This window comes from Venturia canescens, chromosome 4 (genome assembly GCF_019457755.1).
Source record: "Venturia canescens isolate UGA chromosome 4, ASM1945775v1, whole genome shotgun sequence".
Classification (NCBI taxonomy): Eukaryota; Metazoa; Arthropoda; class Insecta; order Hymenoptera; family Ichneumonidae; genus Venturia; species Venturia canescens.
In genome coordinates, this window is record NC_057424.1 from 18780997 (window position 1) to 18799571 (window position 18575).

The 18575-nt window shown below is 43.8% G+C and overlaps 1 protein-coding gene across 7 annotated transcripts in view; it reads right to left on the reverse strand.

The window, feature by feature from the left end:
• Positions 1–18575, reverse strand: part of Atpalpha (sodium/potassium-transporting ATPase subunit alpha) — a 67409-nt gene that overhangs the window by 12073 nt on the left and 36761 nt on the right. For 3 of the 7 annotated variants that reach the window (XM_043418148.1, XM_043418150.1, XM_043418149.1), the window contains 5 exons: positions 5926–6054; positions 4360–5829; positions 4029–4284; positions 3659–3895; positions 3271–3572 (listed from right to left, as the gene is read on the reverse strand). In XM_043418148.1, coding sequence (XP_043274083.1) covers positions 3271–3572; positions 3659–3895; positions 4029–4284; positions 4360–5829; positions 5926–6054 — 2394 coding nt within the window. Of the gene's footprint in view, positions 1–1533; positions 1629–2795; positions 2891–3270; positions 3573–3658; positions 3896–4028; positions 4285–4359; positions 5830–5925; positions 6055–7843; positions 7925–18575 lie in introns of all 7 variants that reach the window. The other 4 variants (XM_043418146.1, XM_043418147.1, XM_043418145.1 and 1 more) reach the window with 3 other exon arrangements.

The following is an 18575-nucleotide window of genomic DNA, read 5'->3' on the forward strand; positions in this document are numbered from 1 at the left end:
GAAGGGCTGTGATTGTAGTACGATTGCGAGATAACGCTGACGATAAATAAGGATTATAAGAACGATTATGAGAATGATAATGATCATAATGAGAATGACGATTGTAAAGATATTGATAATACTGATGAAAAATATGCGCTACACGAGGTATGACGAATGGGACATGCTCGACGACTTGTATCTTTCTTTTTTTTCTTCAATTTTTTTAATCACAACTCTCCGTTTAAAGTAGACAGACGATAAATGGATTCCAATTTTTCTAGTAAGGATTCAAAAAACTAATAATTCGTCAAAACACCATATATATATATGTATAGACATGTGTGTATACATGTATATATACATAATTACCACACGATGATGGGTTATAGGTTGGTTTTTCGGTTGTTGATTCGATTTGCCACGAAGGGGATGGAAAGTTGGCTCGAACGACTTACTTAACAGATATATGAAAGAGAATTTATGTTCTTATTTATCATTTTTATTTTTAGCTTACCTTGACGTTAATGAAACGTTTGAAATGCGACATGAATCGAACGACCCCCGTGAATTTGATGATCGTCGACGTTCGCTACTCTCCGATTACCCTCCGCGCGTCAGTCTTTATTCATTCATTTAATATTGAATGTTTTTTTTTTTTTTTTTTCCCCGGCAAAATTGAAGAAATAATCGAAGAGGTGCCAACGTCCTCGAGAGAAAGAGCGAAAGAGAGACGGAGAGAAAGTGAGAGGATTACATATTTGTAGCACTCGAACGTGAAAATTGAGCGTTTTGAGTGAGGTTAAAAATAGATAGTAGACAGTCATTGGTAACTCGTTAAAAAGAAATGATGAGGAATTCCAAGTAAAAGAGAAAAGTCATTGCTTCGGAGTGTATTATCCGTGTGCATGTTCCTGCGAGCACAAACGTAGTCCCATTGCTCTTAGCATTGGTATCATTTGACTAGGATTATTATTATATTGTAACCAACGATCCTGGTACGTTTAATAAGTTAATCCGCTTTTCACAGAGACGAATATTGATGATAATAATAATAATGCTTTTGGCACGCACTTCTACCGGAGCAAACAATGGGATGACGTGATGGAGTAAGCATAAAAAGGCTCAAGAGAGAAAAAGACCATAAACCGTTAGCAGTCGAGGAGATAAGAATGCTCTGACGGAGGTTCGTGTGCGTGTGTTTTCGAAAGACTTCGTTCCTTCCCAAAATATGTCGTTGTGATATTCATTCATAATTCAATAGTTTAATATTGCGGAAAAAATATTTCATCGAGATGGCCCAAATGAAGAAGCCCAGAAAATTGTGTGTTGCAGAGGTGGAGGCGTTGTACAAAGATAAAGAGATCGTAGCTGCGCGAAAAATGCAAGTCCGAAGGTAGATTCGAAGAAAATATTGAGAAAAGATAGAAGAAGAAGTCTTCGACCGGATGTGAGCCTTGGTTACACATTTCATTATTTTAAAACTTTTTCTTATTTCTCCTTTTCCTCCCTTCATTTTCGAGAGGGGTTCCTGTTATGTTGTGATGTGTTTACCTTTCGTTAACTAGCTTGTCAGTGAAGGGGTTTCGTGGTTGGCGCTTCATAATATCACTCTCTGCCTCCTCGTAGGCTAGCGAGATGGCGGGTACCTGACGTCACATTATGAATATGATCAATGACAAATCGAGGTAATAATTCAAAAATATAAATCGCAAACGATGATTTGAAAATAATGGAAATAAATAAATAAATAATAAACAACAAAGAAAACGTGGTTAGAAAAAGTCAAATGAACGGACGGACGAGGGGGAAAAAATATTTCGGTCATGTTCCGGTCGGCTTCGTGCAAATGTTACAAGAGCTCGTATCAAATCTCCTCTGTACTCGTAAACAAATAACACGATTTCGTTCCAATTTATCTGCGAGGATTTCCATTTTCTGGAAATAAATCAAGATTTCGTTAAAAACCGTACGAGCTCTTATTCTTCGACACGGATAACGGCACGAAGGGCATCGATTGTGATATTTTAAAAATGCATTGATATTGATGGTTCAATGGTGCGTAGATGGGATAGTGGAGAGTGCGCGATTGAGAAATGACGCGACGCAGGTGCTCGTGTTAGGGACAACTCGGGGATGGACTTTTAGCTAACCATTGCCTCTCCTTATAAAATGGGAAAAATCCTTCGGTTAATTTGACTACGCCCGAATCCTGTTTTTTTAGACGTACAGAGACGTGAAAATACGGGAAGAAAAACAAATGGTTATCAGCGTTAAAAAACCTGTGAATGAGAGAAAACAAAAGATCGTCGGCGAGCGGCAACCCCAGCAGCAGCAGCAGCAGCAGCAGAGCAGCAGTGTATCCTCCTCGAATCGAAAGATGCACCAACTTATTTATATTTTATGTGCCCTTGAAGGAAGTTAAATAATTATGTTTCAGGGAGAGGAGATTGCCCATTGAGTGTTTTTTTTCTCGATGTCCACGCTGAAAAATTTCACCTGAATAAAAATGGACATTAGTGCGATTGAAAATAAATAGAAAAAAATATGCGCAGCCGAAGATGAAGTTTTTGACAAGTTTTCATCTACTCGAGGCTAGCTGCGATACTCGGGAGCTTTCTGTTTCTATATACGGAAAAAATACAGTAATTTTTAAATAAAGTTTGAATAACGGGTGTACACGGGTTATTATCTGGCTGCGGTGTTAAAATATGTACAAAAAGCGCGTCCACGATTGAACCGGACTCTACATTCTGTTTGGATGGTTTTTTTTCCAACTTTTCCGACGGGGATAGCGAATGTAAATTCTGTGAAACCTTTCATTGACGAGATTGTCGTGGTAAGGATCGCGAGGACGTCTCTTCATAATATCGGACTCTGCTTCCTCGTACGCCAGCGAAATAGCAGGTATCTAACAATCATCGTTATTTCAGAGTTTAAACCACATCCAAATGCAACGGACATGTACTAAAAAATGACGATTGAGTAGCAATTGTTGGGCCATCGTCGAGGGAGAATATTTGAAAAGAAATTCCAACAAAATGTATAATAACGAACTGAAAAAACAAAGTCATTATATTGTCTGAAAATGATTCGTGTATCATGGGATTGCCGATACTTGATGATATTATTCCGGGGCAATGGGGAGTAAAAAAGAGAGAAAGGATCAACAGAATCAAATCTCAAATATCGACGAGTCTCTCCATTGAATTTGAGCAAATTCAATGGACATCGAATGTCTTTTTTTCCCCTTGCCTTTCTCTTTTTTTCATCGGATTCGGAAACACTCACCATGTCAGTTCCCAGATCGATGCAGAGAATGGTAACGGTTCCCAACGGCAGCGGAATATCGCAGAGAATGAATGCCAAGAAAGGCGAAATTTCCGGGATGTTGGAGGTAAGAGTGTAGGCGATGGATTTTTTCAAGTTGTCGAAAATCAGTCTACCCTCTTCGACGCCCGTTACGATCGAGGCGAAGTTATCATCGAGCAATATCATGTCCGCGGCTTGTTTCGATACGTCTGATCCGGCGATACCCATTGCAACGCCGATGTCAGCTTTTTTCAGAGCCGGCGAGTCGTTGACACCGTCACCTGATCGGAAAAAATTCAAAAACCAAACTCTTGTAGTTTCAAATCTCGGGCGAACAGAAGGCAAAAATAAACGAGCTTTTTCTCACCGGTTACAGCGACGATGGCGCCCATGCGCTGACAGCCCTCGACGATAATCAGTTTCTGCTGCGGCGATGTACGAGCGAACACAATTTCGGTGTGATACCTTAGAATCTCGTCGAGTTGATCGGAATCTAGATCTCTGAGCTCACCGCCGTGTACGACTGCCGCTTTAGCCTCGCGTGGATTGACTTCCGACACGGGAATGTTCAATCGTTGGGCAATGTCCTCAATGGTCTCGTTACCTGTTGTTTTTTATCGTGGTTAATGAAAAAAAAAAAAAAACAGAGTAACGACGTCATTAGAAGCACGAAATCGAGGATGCTGAAGGCGTGAAAAAAAAAAGAAAAAAAAACGGAGGAACGTCGTTGAAATTACCTTCAGAAATAATACCGACGGATTTGGCAATGGCTTTGGCAGTGATTGGATGATCGCCGGTTACCATGATAACCTTGATACCGGCTGAACGACACTTGGCAACGGCATCGGGCACTGCGGCTCTCGGTGGATCAATCATGGACATGAGTCCAACGAAACGTAGATTGTCGCACGGGAAGTTGGGATCGTCGCTGTTGAATTTGAAGCCAAGCGGGAATTTGTCACTCGGCAGTACAAAGTCGCAGAAACCCAAGACCTGTTGGCGAATAATAAATGAGGAAAGAAGAAGCAAAGAAGCAAAGCCAAGCATAGAAATAAAAGGATGACGTACACGCTCGCCGAGTCCACCGAGCTCGAGATAAGCATTGTTGAAAGCCTCCTTCATCTCTTCGTCGAGAACCTTTTCCTTGCCACCGATAAATATAGTGGAGCATCTGTCGAGGATTCTCTCGGGTGCTCCCTTCATGACGAGCAAGTGACGAGGATCGTTGGGATCATCGGGCTCGTGTATCGAGACTTGATACTTGTTGGTCGAGTTGAAGGGTACTTCGCAAACTTTTTTGTTCTTCTTACGGATTCCCATAACGTCGCCAAGCGCGAGCTCCATACATTTGAGAAGGGCAGCTTCGGAGGCATCGCCGTTAACCTCGCGTCTAAGAATGGGCACGCTCTCTTGTCCGGGTTTGAATTCGGCGCGATTGCAGAGGGTAGCGATTTTGGCGAGTGCTTTGAAACCGGGACTGGTGCGATCGTACTGTACACCGGACTGATCCTCGGTCGTGTCGGCCTCGATGATCTGATTATCGAACCACATGTGAGCAACGGTCATTCTGTTTTGGGTCAAGGTGCCGGTCTTGTCGGAACAAATGGTAGATGTTGAACCAAGCGTTTCGACGGCTTCGAGATTCTTGACGAGACAATTTTTCGAGGCCATTCTCTTGGCCGTGAGGGTCAAGCATACGGTTACGGTTGCGAGCAGGCCCTCCGGTACGTTCGCTACGATGATACCGATGAGGAAAATAACCGCGTCGAGCCAGTGATAGCCGAGGATGAAAGCGATTATGAAGAAGGTTACACCGAGGAATACAGCGACGCCGGTAATGAGGTGAATGAAATGATGAATTTCCTTGGCAATTGGTGTTTCACCGGTGTTCAAACCGGATGCCAAACCAGCGATTCTACCCATCACGGTCGAATCGCCGCAGCACACGACGACTCCCTTGGCCGTACCTTCGACCGCGTTCGTCGAGAAAAATGCGAGATTCTTCGTTTCCAATGGATTTTCGTTCGTGAACTCGGGCGATCTTGACTGCGGCTCCGACTCACCGGTCAACGAGCTGTTGTCCACCTTGAAACCCCGCGACTCGATGATCCTTATATCCGCTGGAATACGATCGCCGAACTTGACCTCTACCACGTCGCCCAGCACGAGATCCTCCGCCCGCAGAGTTATCTTTTCACCCTCTCGCAATACGGTAGCGAATTGGGGTACCATGTTCTTGAACGATTCCATGATTTTGCTCGATTTACTTTCCTGATAGTACGAGAATATGCCCGTAACTATTACCACCGCCGAAAGTACAATACCGAGGTAGAGATTATCGTCGTTCGGATCTTCGCTCGTCGAGGCTTGAATCGAGTACGCGATGAAACACAATATCGCACCGATCCACAGCAGCAGGGCGAAACCGCCGAACAAATTTTTGCAGAATTTCACCCATTCGGGCGTTTGCTTCGGCGGCGTGAGAGCATTAGGACCGTCCCTCTCCAGATTCTCCTTTGCTTTCGCATGGCTAAGGCCCTGTTTTCCCATCGAATCACAATAATACACAGATTTATTATTTTCCTTTAATCCATCGTGGTGTGCTCATTACACGCGTTGCCGCGGATAACTTACGTTCTCTGGATGCGTCTGAAATCTCTGGTAGAGCTCCTCAGGAGTTATTTTGTGAAAATCGATATCCAACTCCTGTTTCAAGTCATCCAAATTGTCCCCCTTTCGTTTCGTTGGGGCCTTCCGCCGCGACTGCGTTATCGAAACAAACAAACGGAGCATTAAAAATCTCAACATTTTTTCACCTTTCCAGCACGAAATCGAGAGCGCGAGAACGAAATATTAGTGTCGCCATATGAGAAAGAGAACGTTTTGCCGTGGCACGAATAACACACGCGAACGCGCTTTTATCCCGTATGCTGCGGACAGATGATGCAAATTCATAAGTCACATCTTATTGACCCCTCCTCCAATTAAAACGAGTTAGGACGTTCTTCTCGTCTCGATCTCGTGCAGCTCACAGTTACTTTACGCCTTTCACCGACGGACCATTCATTATTGTTTTCTCTTTCGGCTGGCCCGTACTCAAATCTATTTTATTACGGACAAGAAGCATTTTCGCCCAACGATTTCAAATTATAACTTTTAAAACCAATCAAATTTATCAGCCGCATCGAGCTTTACTCTAATTAGCGTGGAGAGGGTTGACTTAAAAGCGTAAATAAAAACAAAAAATCACTTCTTTTTGAGCGTTCTTCTTGCACGACGATTTCGTTTGGTTTTTCATAAAAATCTCGTTCGATACGTCAACCGACGAGACGCGATATCCCGAGGAAACGAGGAAAAACAAACCGTTGCGACGAAACGAAAGCGATGCTTATACGTTTGTGCACGCCCAACGAAATTCACGTAGTTCTTTTGCGTTGGAGACGCGGTGCATCATCATCCTCGTGAGACGAGTGTTAAAAGTGTTGAAATGTGCGCTTGTTAGTGATCCACCAAAGTGCATACCCAAACTCGTTGCGTCGATGGATTTCGAAGAGAACAAGAAAACACGAAAGCACCAGATAAGCAAGTAAGTTTATTCTCATTCTCGAGGAGGGATTAAGCTCATATCTCGCACAATTTTTAATCGTTCGTCGATATTTTCGATGCAACGGGAATTATCGAACGAAAACGAAGTTAATTCAGAAACGAGATATTGGAAGATGGCGAGAAGGAAGGTTCATCATCGAGCGTCAGTGGGTCAGGGGGTGAGTTCTTGGAAAGGCCAGTTGCCACGTTCGAGGAAAAGCACTCGTCTGCGTCATCATAACGAGCCTCTAAAACCATTATTAAATAAATTTGCTCAAAGTTAACACCGAAAATAAACGAGCTGGAGATTATTCGATCCGTCGTTATTTTATTCTCTCAGCTTTCGAGTCTAAAATTCAAATCGTACGTCAAAAGCCATCGAGTTACTATGATTCTTGGATCACCGACAAACCTCCGGAGGTACCGAATCTTCATTCTTTTTAATGCTCGTCCATTCGAAGAGGTTCAACAAGAATTCATGACAACGATTAATCGCAAACACGTTCACGCCAATTGGCTATTTTGCCATTAAACCTTTTGGAATCCGTGATAACGACGAATAATCTGTTTAAATGTTTTCCGTCATTAAAGGTCCTCCGCCAGCTTAATGCTGTACGAGATACACGATTGCTTAACGAATGTGTGTGCCGTTAAAAAAATTCCGGAGTCGAACAGCGAGCGGCAAGTACGCGAATTCGCGAGACGAACTTGTTTCCCAAAAGCGTGTTATAGGTTCGGGAAATGGTGATTTGAGCCGTTAGGAGCGTAGGAGAGAATGCGAGAAAAAGACTCATCGATCGGTGATTAATCAAGCCCGAGAGCAGAGAGAGAAGAGAATAGAAGAACATTGTTAAAGATCGAGAGAAAGAGGAGAATGGAGAAGCGTGTGAAGAATAAAAAATGTTCTCGCTTAGATGAAACAGAAAAGTCTGGAGACGAGTGGCCGTGATCTCGGTGTTGGGGATACCTTGTACATTCCATCAGCGGTTTTGTTGTCATCGCGAACGTTGGGTAATGTGGCGACCCGGTATGAATCTGACCGGCCATGCTGTAAAAAAAATAGGGTGCAAAAGAAAAATAAAAAAATGTTGGATGACAAGTTTGAAAAAAAAATGATAATCGAATGATAAAACAGAGCATTGAAATTTCACGTTCGATTCGGCGCGCCACAAGAGTGCCGGGGGCCTGAAAAAAAGGTGTGACGGGGCGGGCGAGAAGCTGGACGACCGCTCCTGCTCTCAGGATGCACCATTCGTTTTGTTTTCAAGTGGAACCTTCGATTCCGCGTTCAAATGGATCAATCTCGATCCAAGTTTCGCCTGGAAGCTTCGGTGCCCGGGCAGGCTTCCGTTCGCGTTTGAAAGCCAACGTATTCTTGTCGCAAGGCCATTTTCATTGATGACAATAGCCGCGGTAATCGCGTCGTACTTTTGTTCGCAGGGACTTTATGGTTTACTCCCTTTCGGTCGATTGTATACGAGGTTGAATCGTAGGCCGAGCGCTCCGAAATTCTCCTGATTTCGTAGACGCTCTATACATTGACATTGACGTTTTCGCACCTTCCTCGGGGACTTTTACTCATCGTACAAGCGCGCTGCACCGGGGAAACGTGATTGTTCGCAAAAAACAATGCTCGAAGTGCGAGTGACAATTCGGGATGACCGAAATTGAGTCGGAACGATACGCGTGGGACACCGCGGTCGTAGGGACAGGGCCCGGTGCGCGTACACGCGCTCGCGGATTATTAGGAAAACGCGATAAAGACGGAGGGAGGGGAGCGTCGCGAATAAAAAGAGCGCGTGCGTGCGTGCACGAGAACGTGAGAGTAAAACTCAACGATATCGTACAGTTGTAATATAATTGACGATGAGCTTACGAGAATAAATTAATACCTATATGACGGGTCTCTTTGCCTCACAGTTCTGTTCCTCGATCCCCCTTAGGGACGGTGCGCTTCGTACTTGTACGCGGATCGTGTCATGACGCTCAAGTTTCAATTGCAATAACTCTCGAGTTTCGTTCGCCCTGTCGAATTTGCAGTTCGTAGTTTTTCGGTCTGCACTGGACTGGTGCTTTGGGAAATGAAAAATGGGTGAATGAAAAATGTTGTTTTTCGTAATTTTCGTTGGACTGGAACGTTGCAAACTTCAGTCTCGTCGTTGTGACACTGGCGAACGAAAGCGTTTCCGTAGAGTCGTTGCAGAGTGGAAAATAATTGCACGAAGGTTCCGAGGCTGCTAAGGGTTGGAAAATATCGACACGGATCGTCCCGTGCGCGTGCGACGTCGCGTAGGAGGATGGAGGCACGTTGCGTCAATTCAAGTTGGCGCGATCATTAGTTGCCGCGAAACCACGAAGAAGCTTGCGCGCCAATATTTTTATCGCAGGAAAGAGAGGAGCGAGGGGGAGGAGCAGGCCAATCTTCGTGGTAATAAAAATTACAGGAAAGTCCAAGCAGAATTCGTAGATGCTACGGCGCTGCGAACGTTCGTTTAAATAACCATTTCGTCTTATCAACGGACAAATTAATGTTTCACGGTCATCTCTGCTGTGGCTCGTAATCTTCATTAGATTCGGTTCAACTCATTTTTATTTGCATTCGACAAATTTCCCTCGGTAGAGAAACGTACGCACGGAACGTGCAAAAATGAAAAAAAAAAAAATTAAGGTAGTTCATGCACCAAACGATTTTCTCAAGAGTCTTGAAATTTACACAGAGTTTCAATGGGCACTCGACTGACTCGCATATCAAATTTTAAAGGGTTCGTCTTATTGGTTATTGAGACAAACGCCTTTAAATACGAAGAAAAATTGTTCATCTTTCCATATAACGAATGAACGCTTCTTACGAAGTTTATGAAAAACGTGCACAAAAATAATGAAGTATTTAATGAAGGTTTGGGAAAAAATTCGAGACGATTGTCTTGATATTGCGTTAAAAATTTAACGAAATTGGTAACGAGCACTCGTATAACCTCGCATTTGCTCATTTCGGAATATTTTTCTTCTTGGCTTGGCCCATTCCTGTCACAGCCTTCTGTCGTTTCATTATTACTTTTTCCTTCATCCATTTCCTTTGTGTTTACCCTTTGCCCTCTCTAAAGCGATTTTTTACATAAAAAACTTTAGTCGGAGACGAATGAAATTTCGGGTTCGGTCGGTGATAGATCCCCAATTAATTAATGGCTCGTAATTCCATTCGCCAAAAGACAAGTTGAAAAAATGTATCTACAATATCGAATTAATAACTCCGACATTTTAAAGTGATTATATCTTCAATTAGGAAGTGAAAATCGAATAAAATACGATCCTACGGGCACGATCTACCTTAAGGATGTGCATGCGCGTCGTACTAGTCAGTTGATATAGTCTTTCCATATTTTTTCAAGCAATTATCCCCCCCGGTCATCCATACATGGCACAATATTAGTAAAAAAAACATCATCTTAATTTTTTAATCGGAAATAATGTTAAGTTCATTACAGAAAATATTTTCACATGATTCGATAGTACATGACGAAAAGGCAACGTTTGACAACATTGAACGTACTCAGTTGACAGATTAGATCTCAGAAATCACCTTATGTAACCTGAAAAAGTACGACTGTCACTTCGTCGTCTTCGACTAAATATTTCTAATTCGGATGGCCATTGGCCGCTTTTATTAACGTACCGTTGGATTCCCCACGATTCAATTAATGTAAATAACAGTTTCAATTTTTGATATCTCATTTAGAAATATATAAAATTTTGAGTCGAAGATGGTTGAAGGGGCCAGTAAGTCATTGTGGCGATAAGCGACACGTCAATTTCTGTGCTCTTCGATCGTTAAGGAAGTTGAGGCATTAGAATGAAAATGATGTCACCGCTTTTAAACCGATTGCATCTTATAAAGTGAAGTGTAAAAAAAAATCAGTTAAATTTTCAGACAGTTTAGGAGCGTCGTTGCTGAGAAAAATCAATAACAATTTGGGCCAAATAACATGTAATCTTATGGAAGTCAAGACACATTCGGTGATATCTCCGTTAAAAATGATGCTAAAAATATGAAATTTTTTGGGCAACATGAGCAAGGCTTGCCGAATAATGTCAATTTTTTCAGATTTATTAGGAGATTTGCTGAGATTATATTAATAATAATCTGTTTTCCGTGCAGTTTTTTGAGGCTAGGATCGTCACCGTTCGTGTTTTCGACTGAGCTTTCACCATTTTTTCGTCTTTTTTTCCCCAACTTTTCTTTAAAGTGTATGCAACATTGCCAAACTGTAAACTGGCCTAACTTTTGAAAGGTACAGGTCATCACTTTTGGGTAAAAAAAATGACTGTACAGCCTCAACTTCCTTAATATATATTTCAACGAAACAGTCGATAAAGGCTCTCGAAATGTCACATCCATAAGGAATAAATCTTGGACTGTAAGACACGAAAAAATGAGAGCGCTATCGAAAAACAGTCCTCGCGTTGGTACATCCTCGATGTTTCAAAACGATTTTTTCAACGAGTTTTGTCACTGATTCGGAAAAGCGGCCGATCTCGATTGAGAACGTATATAAAATCGTGACGCTCATCGCGTTCGTTGAGGAAATGAAGAAAAATGGTGGATTCTCTTGAGTACGCAGCGAAACGTGCGTAAATGGATGATGAAAATAGATTGAATTGGAATGCCCAGAATAATAATATCATTCTTCCTCCGTGTTATAACGGGAGCGTGAATTATCCAGAATACACATTAAGTATGAACCAACGAAGAGTCAAGTTTAATCGAGTTGGATGTAACGCTTGTTGGGTCGTCGCCCCCAAGGAAAACTCGTGTACACACCGACCCTCGACGAAACCTCGCTTAACCTACTTTCTCTAATCCCTTCCCCTTATCCAAACAGCCGATTTTCGTTCTCAGACACGATTCAATGATATTGACCAAACGTATTTTCGTACAGTGTGTATTAAATTATTCGCAAATAAGCTTTATTTTGGAATCACAGCAATATGAGCGAATCGGAGAAGATTAAATTGAGTTCGCCATGAAATGCGGAAGCAGATATATTCGGGGCGGATTTATGGTCGCCTCTTGAAAATGGAGCGATTGTGTCTGGAGCGAGATACGAATATTTGGAGCAGCCGAACCCGGCATAAGGTGTTTCGAAACCGCTCGTCGATCTCGCCTGTCTGGAAATCAAGTCGCTACCGCGGGTGAAGAGATAGTTGAAAATCGATCGTACAGAAGGACCGACTCCCTTGTTCGGGTCGAAACGATTCGATTAGGAGTTGCACAACGTTCGCCAGGTACGAGAAAAAATGAAGGAACGCGAATAGGAAAAGGGTGGAGGGAAAGATAATAAGGGAGCGAGGTTTTGCCGCGGGGGTGGCAGGCACCGCGCGGTGACGTTCGCCGCTGGCAGAGAGCGAGTAATACGCTCGTGGGTGTATGAGGAACCTAGAGAGAAAAAATGAGGGTAGCGAGAGAGAGAGAGAGAGAGATAAAATGGCAGAGGGAAAACTCGCGAGGCTCGCAAGCGGTCGATGGTCGAAAGCTCTCGCGCATGCGCACTTTGGAGACTCTTGGCCACCCCTGACCCGAGCAAATCCCGGCATCCATAGCCAGCGTTCTCCATCCGAAGTTTGTGCACTCTCTCTCTCTCTCTCTCTTTGTTTCTCCTGCTCTCTTGCTCTCGGGAAAGAGCCGAGTAGTCTCTCATGGATCAATACGCAACCAGGCCACCGCTCACAACGGTCCCCCGAAGCGCTGTCGTCGCTGCTGCTGTTGGCGCTGCTACGTCGGTCGCTCGTGCACCAACTAGCCGACGTAGCCCTGCACCCCCCAGCGCCAGACTGTCGTCGTATCCAGCCCCGGCGCCAACTCGTGCGGTTTTCCTCTCTTCGCCCTCGGCGTTCCTTTTACTTTTTTTCTTCATTTCTATTCGACCCCTCTCTCGCCCTTTTTCTAGGCCTCCGTCGCTCTTCCCTTTTTACTTCTCTGCACACAAAGTTGACGCTAATGATTGCAGGAATCTCTCTCGTTCCATATTTTATGCGGGGCATAAGCGAAAAGACGCAGGAGAAAACGCGAACGAGAGTGCATTCGCTCGAGTGGAAAAACATTTCTCAGACGAAAACGCTAATTAGCCCGCAAAAAGATCCTTTTGTTGTGCTCATCATTCGCGTCTTTTCGCTACTCCTTTTCCCTCCTTACGAACATTCACAATTCTAATGAACGCCGATTATCCCTGAATATTTTTCTCAGATTGTTTACAAAGAATCCATTCTTTTTATTACTGTTCAATCAGAGGTGCCTCGACGCTTTTCTCGCGCTCGCGAGCACAACGGAAAATATCATGACTCGAAAGTGTTTTATACTCGGTTGGAAGTAGATTTAAAAACATTTCTCGTTCTTGGAATAATAAAATGCGAGCTCGAAATCGCGAAATCCTTCGTGACAATGCGATAAGCATATTTCGACAGGTGATCGGCGAAGCACGAATCTCGGTCGAAGTTTTGAGTCACTGAATCGAGGCGACCGAGTTTCGGAAACGTTGAGAAAATTGATGAGATCGCGTAAGCTGTAAATCCAGCAATCCCGTCAAATCATACGCAGGAAAAAAACACGAAATTTGAAATGTTGTAGCTACGAAAAGGTACGAAAAAATGGATGATTCGCAAGTTGGAATTTGAATGAGCATCGAAATACTGAAAAAATGAATAATGTCGCGACATCCGATGGACATTTTGAAGCGAAGAGATCGAATGTAGCATCGTCGTGGCCTTGCGAGAGCATCCTAAATCAAGCGACGTTTGTGTAACACCGAGAATGCCCAACGCGCATATCCAGCGCAAGAGTTTTACAAATTGGGTCACGAGGGAGAGATTGGTCGTTTAAGCCAAAGAGCACAAGACCGCATCGCTCTGTATACATACGCAGTATACGCATATATAAATATAAATACATACACGAGTCCGGAATGATAGTGACGCGAGACGGAGGAGGAGTCTTCTCATTTCCGGATCTGCTGGATAATCGATCGAAGACTAACCGGGGAAAAAAATTATGATTTTCTTCCGTCCGCGCAGCTCAGCTTTCGTTGTGAGAAAAAGTTAAGGAAGTTGAGGCTGTACAGTCATTTTTTTTACCCAAAAGTGATGACCTGTACCTTTCAAAAGTTAGGCCAGTTTACAGTTTGGCAATGTTGCATACACTTTAAAGAAAAGTTGGGGAAAAAAAGACGAAAAACTGGTGAAAGCTCAGTCGAAAACACGAACGGTGACGATCCTAGCCTCAAAAAACTGCACGGAAAACAGATTATTATTAATATAATCTCAGCAAATCTCCTGATAAATCTGAAAAAATTGACATTATTCGGCAAGCCGTGCTCATGTTGCCCAAAAAATTTCATATTTTTAGCATCATTTTTAACGGAGATATCATTGAATGTGTCTTGACTTCCATAAGATGACATGTTATTTGGACCAAATTGTTATTGATTTTTCTCAGCAACAACGCTCCTAAACTGTCTGAAAATTGAACTGATTTTTTGTTTACACTTCACTTTATAAGATGCAATCGGTTCAAAAGCGATGACATCATTTTCATTCTAATGCCTCAACTTCCTTAAACGCAACGAAATCTTCGTACGAAGTGGGACAAAATCTCGAGTATCTCGACAAGCAAAATAAATCCGTGAAAAATCACGTCATTGGTGAATATTATACTTATAGTGAAAAATGATAAAATAGAATCAATGGAAGCAGGACGAGTCGCGTTCGATAAGTACGAAAGTATAGGGAAGAGTTGAAACGAAGAATTGCAGAGCCCGGCGACGATTCATTTCCTATTCACGCAGACGAGGTCGGACGGATATACGCGAGTACGCACTTGCCGTCGTCTCTGATCGACGCGAGCAGTCGAGATGATGAGAACGGGGAATCAAATGCGTGCATACATGTGCTCATGCGTACACCGATGCGTTACGAATGAACAAGTGGAAGAGCGAGACTCGCGGATGAAAAGCGAATCAATTCGAGGCGGCAAGTTCCTCGTACCGATTGCTCCGATACATCATTCGTACGTGTCACCGTCCGAGTTCACCGATGCTTTTCAACGCTCACTCTTCGGACTGGTACAATTGTTCAGTCTTTTTTTTTACTTCAATTTGTCGTCGTTCGTTTTTTTTACGTACACGGATATATCGAGGGAAAAATTTTGCTCGATTCACGTCAGTTGAGACATCAGTTGAGTTTCTGAAATTGGTTTTGAGATTGGAAAATGTTGCTCCAGCGTGAAGGGCCGTCTTAAGGGCGGGGTAACGTCAATTCGGTAAAAAAAATTCAATAATTTTCTAAACGCTGCGGATAATAAAAATCTATTTATCGATTGTGACGTAATCAATATATGAACAGGATTTACTGAGTTTTTCGAATTCGAATACCAATTATTAACTCGACGGTAGCTGAAGCACTTTGGAAAAAAGTTGAAATCTACTCGACCGATCCTTTTGAAATTTGGCATGTTACTTCCTCACACGATTGGCATCCGCGAGAGCTTTATTCCAATTTTTCATAATTATTCGTTTTACAATGACGAATAGGCTCATCTTTAAGGCGAAAATCAGTGTTTTCACTTTCAAGGGTCACAAAAAATGCGAAAAATCGAGAAAAATCGTCTCGCAGATTCCTGGTCAATTGTGCAAGAGAGCACCATGCCAAATATTTTTTCTGTTTTTATTTATACCGTTTTTTTTTATACTCTTCACCGATGGACAACTTTTTTCTCAACTGTCTCTGAAGATTCGTTGTAGGGTGTAAAAGAGTTCTTGAAATTCGGCCTTTTTCCCACCGAACAGACGTTACGCGGCCCTCGACAAAGGCGTGAAATATGGGAAGCTCTGTGCGTTGAATAACCTGAATGAGATCGACGATTAGAGCGCAAATGTGTCACAGTCGTTGTCGAACGAGCTGTCCAAGTGCGGTGTGTGAAAATTAGTCGGCTCATGCGGGTTGTCTTTCCGGGATCAGATTCGACCACGTCTGTGAAGACGGCTCGTGAAGTAATAACCAGAGGCCAGTGTTATTGGACAAGTGGACAATGAAGACGTAGAAGAAAGAGCAGCGATCTTTGATCAGCCGAGGGAACATTCGTGATTGATGGCTGAAAATGGAACTTGGAATGGGAAATGCGGTTTTGTCGATCCTCGGAACAAACTTGCGGGTAAATAGTGCGAAATGAGCGTTGCGAGGATAGAAAAAATGAGCATCGAAGTACCGGGAAATGCGTCAGTGGCGTAAAAAACGTCGGGAACGCAGGCCAACGACCGGGGATTAGTCCGGGGACGGAACCTCTGAAGGGAATGAAAATACTGGTGTTGCTTCAACCGAAGACCCATAAATGCCTAAGCAGAAGTCTTTCAAGGTGGCAATTGAGGGGAAACAGATTTTCATTTTCCCGAATTTATCCCCGTTCCGCGGGGCCGCAGTCTCGTATGCGTCAAAAGACAAAGTTATTTCGTATCAATCGAAGGCACCTCGATTCGCGAAAAACATGAAGAAAAAAAAGTGTCGAATGGTTTCGTCTCATTACCAGGACACTTTAATGGCCCCGTTCGTCGTTGGATCGAAAAAAATCTTTACTTCACCGTTCACACACTTGTTTCCTTGTTGCTCCCCGTGTATAAATAGAGTCGCTTGTAGAACGTGCAGAGCTCGAGTAACAAAGGGGACAAAAATGGAAGGTACGTCGTGACGAATCGAAATAAGATGAATTATAAATAGGGTAGGATCGATAGGTGCCCCAGGAGGCGGACACGCTCCAGGCGCCCTCTAGTCTGCGACCCTTGCTTCGTCTTCGGCTGTTACTAACCCCGCCGTGACCAGCTGCCTCCGCTCGCCCACACTTACGCCCATTTCCATGTACATGCGAATGCAACCCTCCCACTCGCGTATGAAAATATCTTTCAACTCGCCCCTCCCTCGCGTGCCAACCTCACCATCGTTCTACATATACTTTATTTCCAGCGGGCAGCTGGACTGCGCGGCGCTCGAACACGCGCACGGTCTTCACGAGTCGCTATAAAATACCTTTATAACCGAATTTCATTGCTTCTTTTCGCGCTCCTGTCGCTTTTCCCTCTCGCGCGTCCTTCCTGTCAAATTTCAATTCAAACTTCCGATCGAATCTGCTCCCCCATTCCGAGGCGAATTTTCATCGATTTTCCATCCTTTCCTTCTCCGCTCGATTCAACTTTTCTTGCTCCCGGTCAGGGATGCTTCAGTCGTCGTTGACACGAGCCGGCAAAGGTGTTCGGTTCTTCGCTCTTTTCGCGACGACACGTTTTCAAATAATCTTCGACACTCGCCGTTCCCGCAGCGATCGATCGCGCATCACGCGAGACGCTTTTGACGCTTGCATTTAGCGCCGATACGGCCCGATATCCGAACCCTTGCAATGACGTTATGTAACACGAAACGGACAAGAGCGAGAGTAGAACGAACGGAGCTGAAAGAGAGCCACGGCGGAGGCTAACGCGAGGCTGCATACTCAATTTCATCGATAAAATATAGCGGATAACAAAGCATTATTAGTCCCTGACGATAATGATTATCGTTACAGGATCACACCCACGAGACGCTCTTGCACGATTACGCAAAACTCTTTAGAGCCCACTCGCGCGCGCGGGCGGCCGGGCTCAACCCTTTCTTCCTTTGCATCACATTTGTTCACTTTTTTCTCACTTTTTACAACGATAGTTCCACCAGCGGCGACGATTTACCGCCATTTTGACGCACCTCCGTCACATTCAATGTCGTTTTCTCCGTAACGTTTTTATTTCCGACTGACATCTCGGTATAGCGGCTTCAACTCCGTTTATCACCAAGTTCAACCTTTGCGAAGCCGTTTCGTCGATACTCGGGAAAATTTCGTTTTACTCTTGGCAACTTTTTCGACCTCGTGTCCGACGAGATGGAACCTTCCAACCGTAAACCGATTGGAAGAAAACAGTTATCGAATCACAGATATCCCAGCTTTTGTGGCAAAGCCTGCAACTCTGATGCGCTGAAAAGTCCCCTGAAAATCCAATTCTCCCCGGTCCCGAGAGCCTGTTAAAAATCATGAGGAGAATGGAGAGAAAATCAGCTGATCGCAAAGTGAATCGCATTATTTCGGGACCCGAAACCCAGGAACGTGAAAAAACGAGGTCCCATCGCGATCGCCGCTTTATCATCCAATCGTCATTGTAAAACGAACGATCTACGAGTTTGGTATTTTGAGATTGGTACGTCGGACTAATCAGGCGGAAACGTATCGTAGCGACAAAAGCGCGCGAGCGAGATGACGATCGTCGGTAAAATTTCAATGAATGGAAAACGAGGCGGTAAGGGCCTCTTAAAAAGAACGACCTTACCAATTGACGGTACACGTCCTTGGTAACGGAACGTTATACGCGTTACGCTCGGCTCACATGTGTCCTCGCGTACATCGAGCTCATCGCGATATGTCCGAGTATAATGTACTCGGCCATAAAATTTGTACGAATAACGACATTTCGAGTAATCTCCTGACACGATTGGAGACACGAAAAAAATGTCTGCTCATGCGAAAAAAAGGTTGGATCGAATCGACGATGCATTCGCTGATTCGTGAACGATGACTTCGTCTACGGAGTCTCGTTTCGAGGCGGAGATCGAAATTTGGTTACGGCTCGAATCGCCAG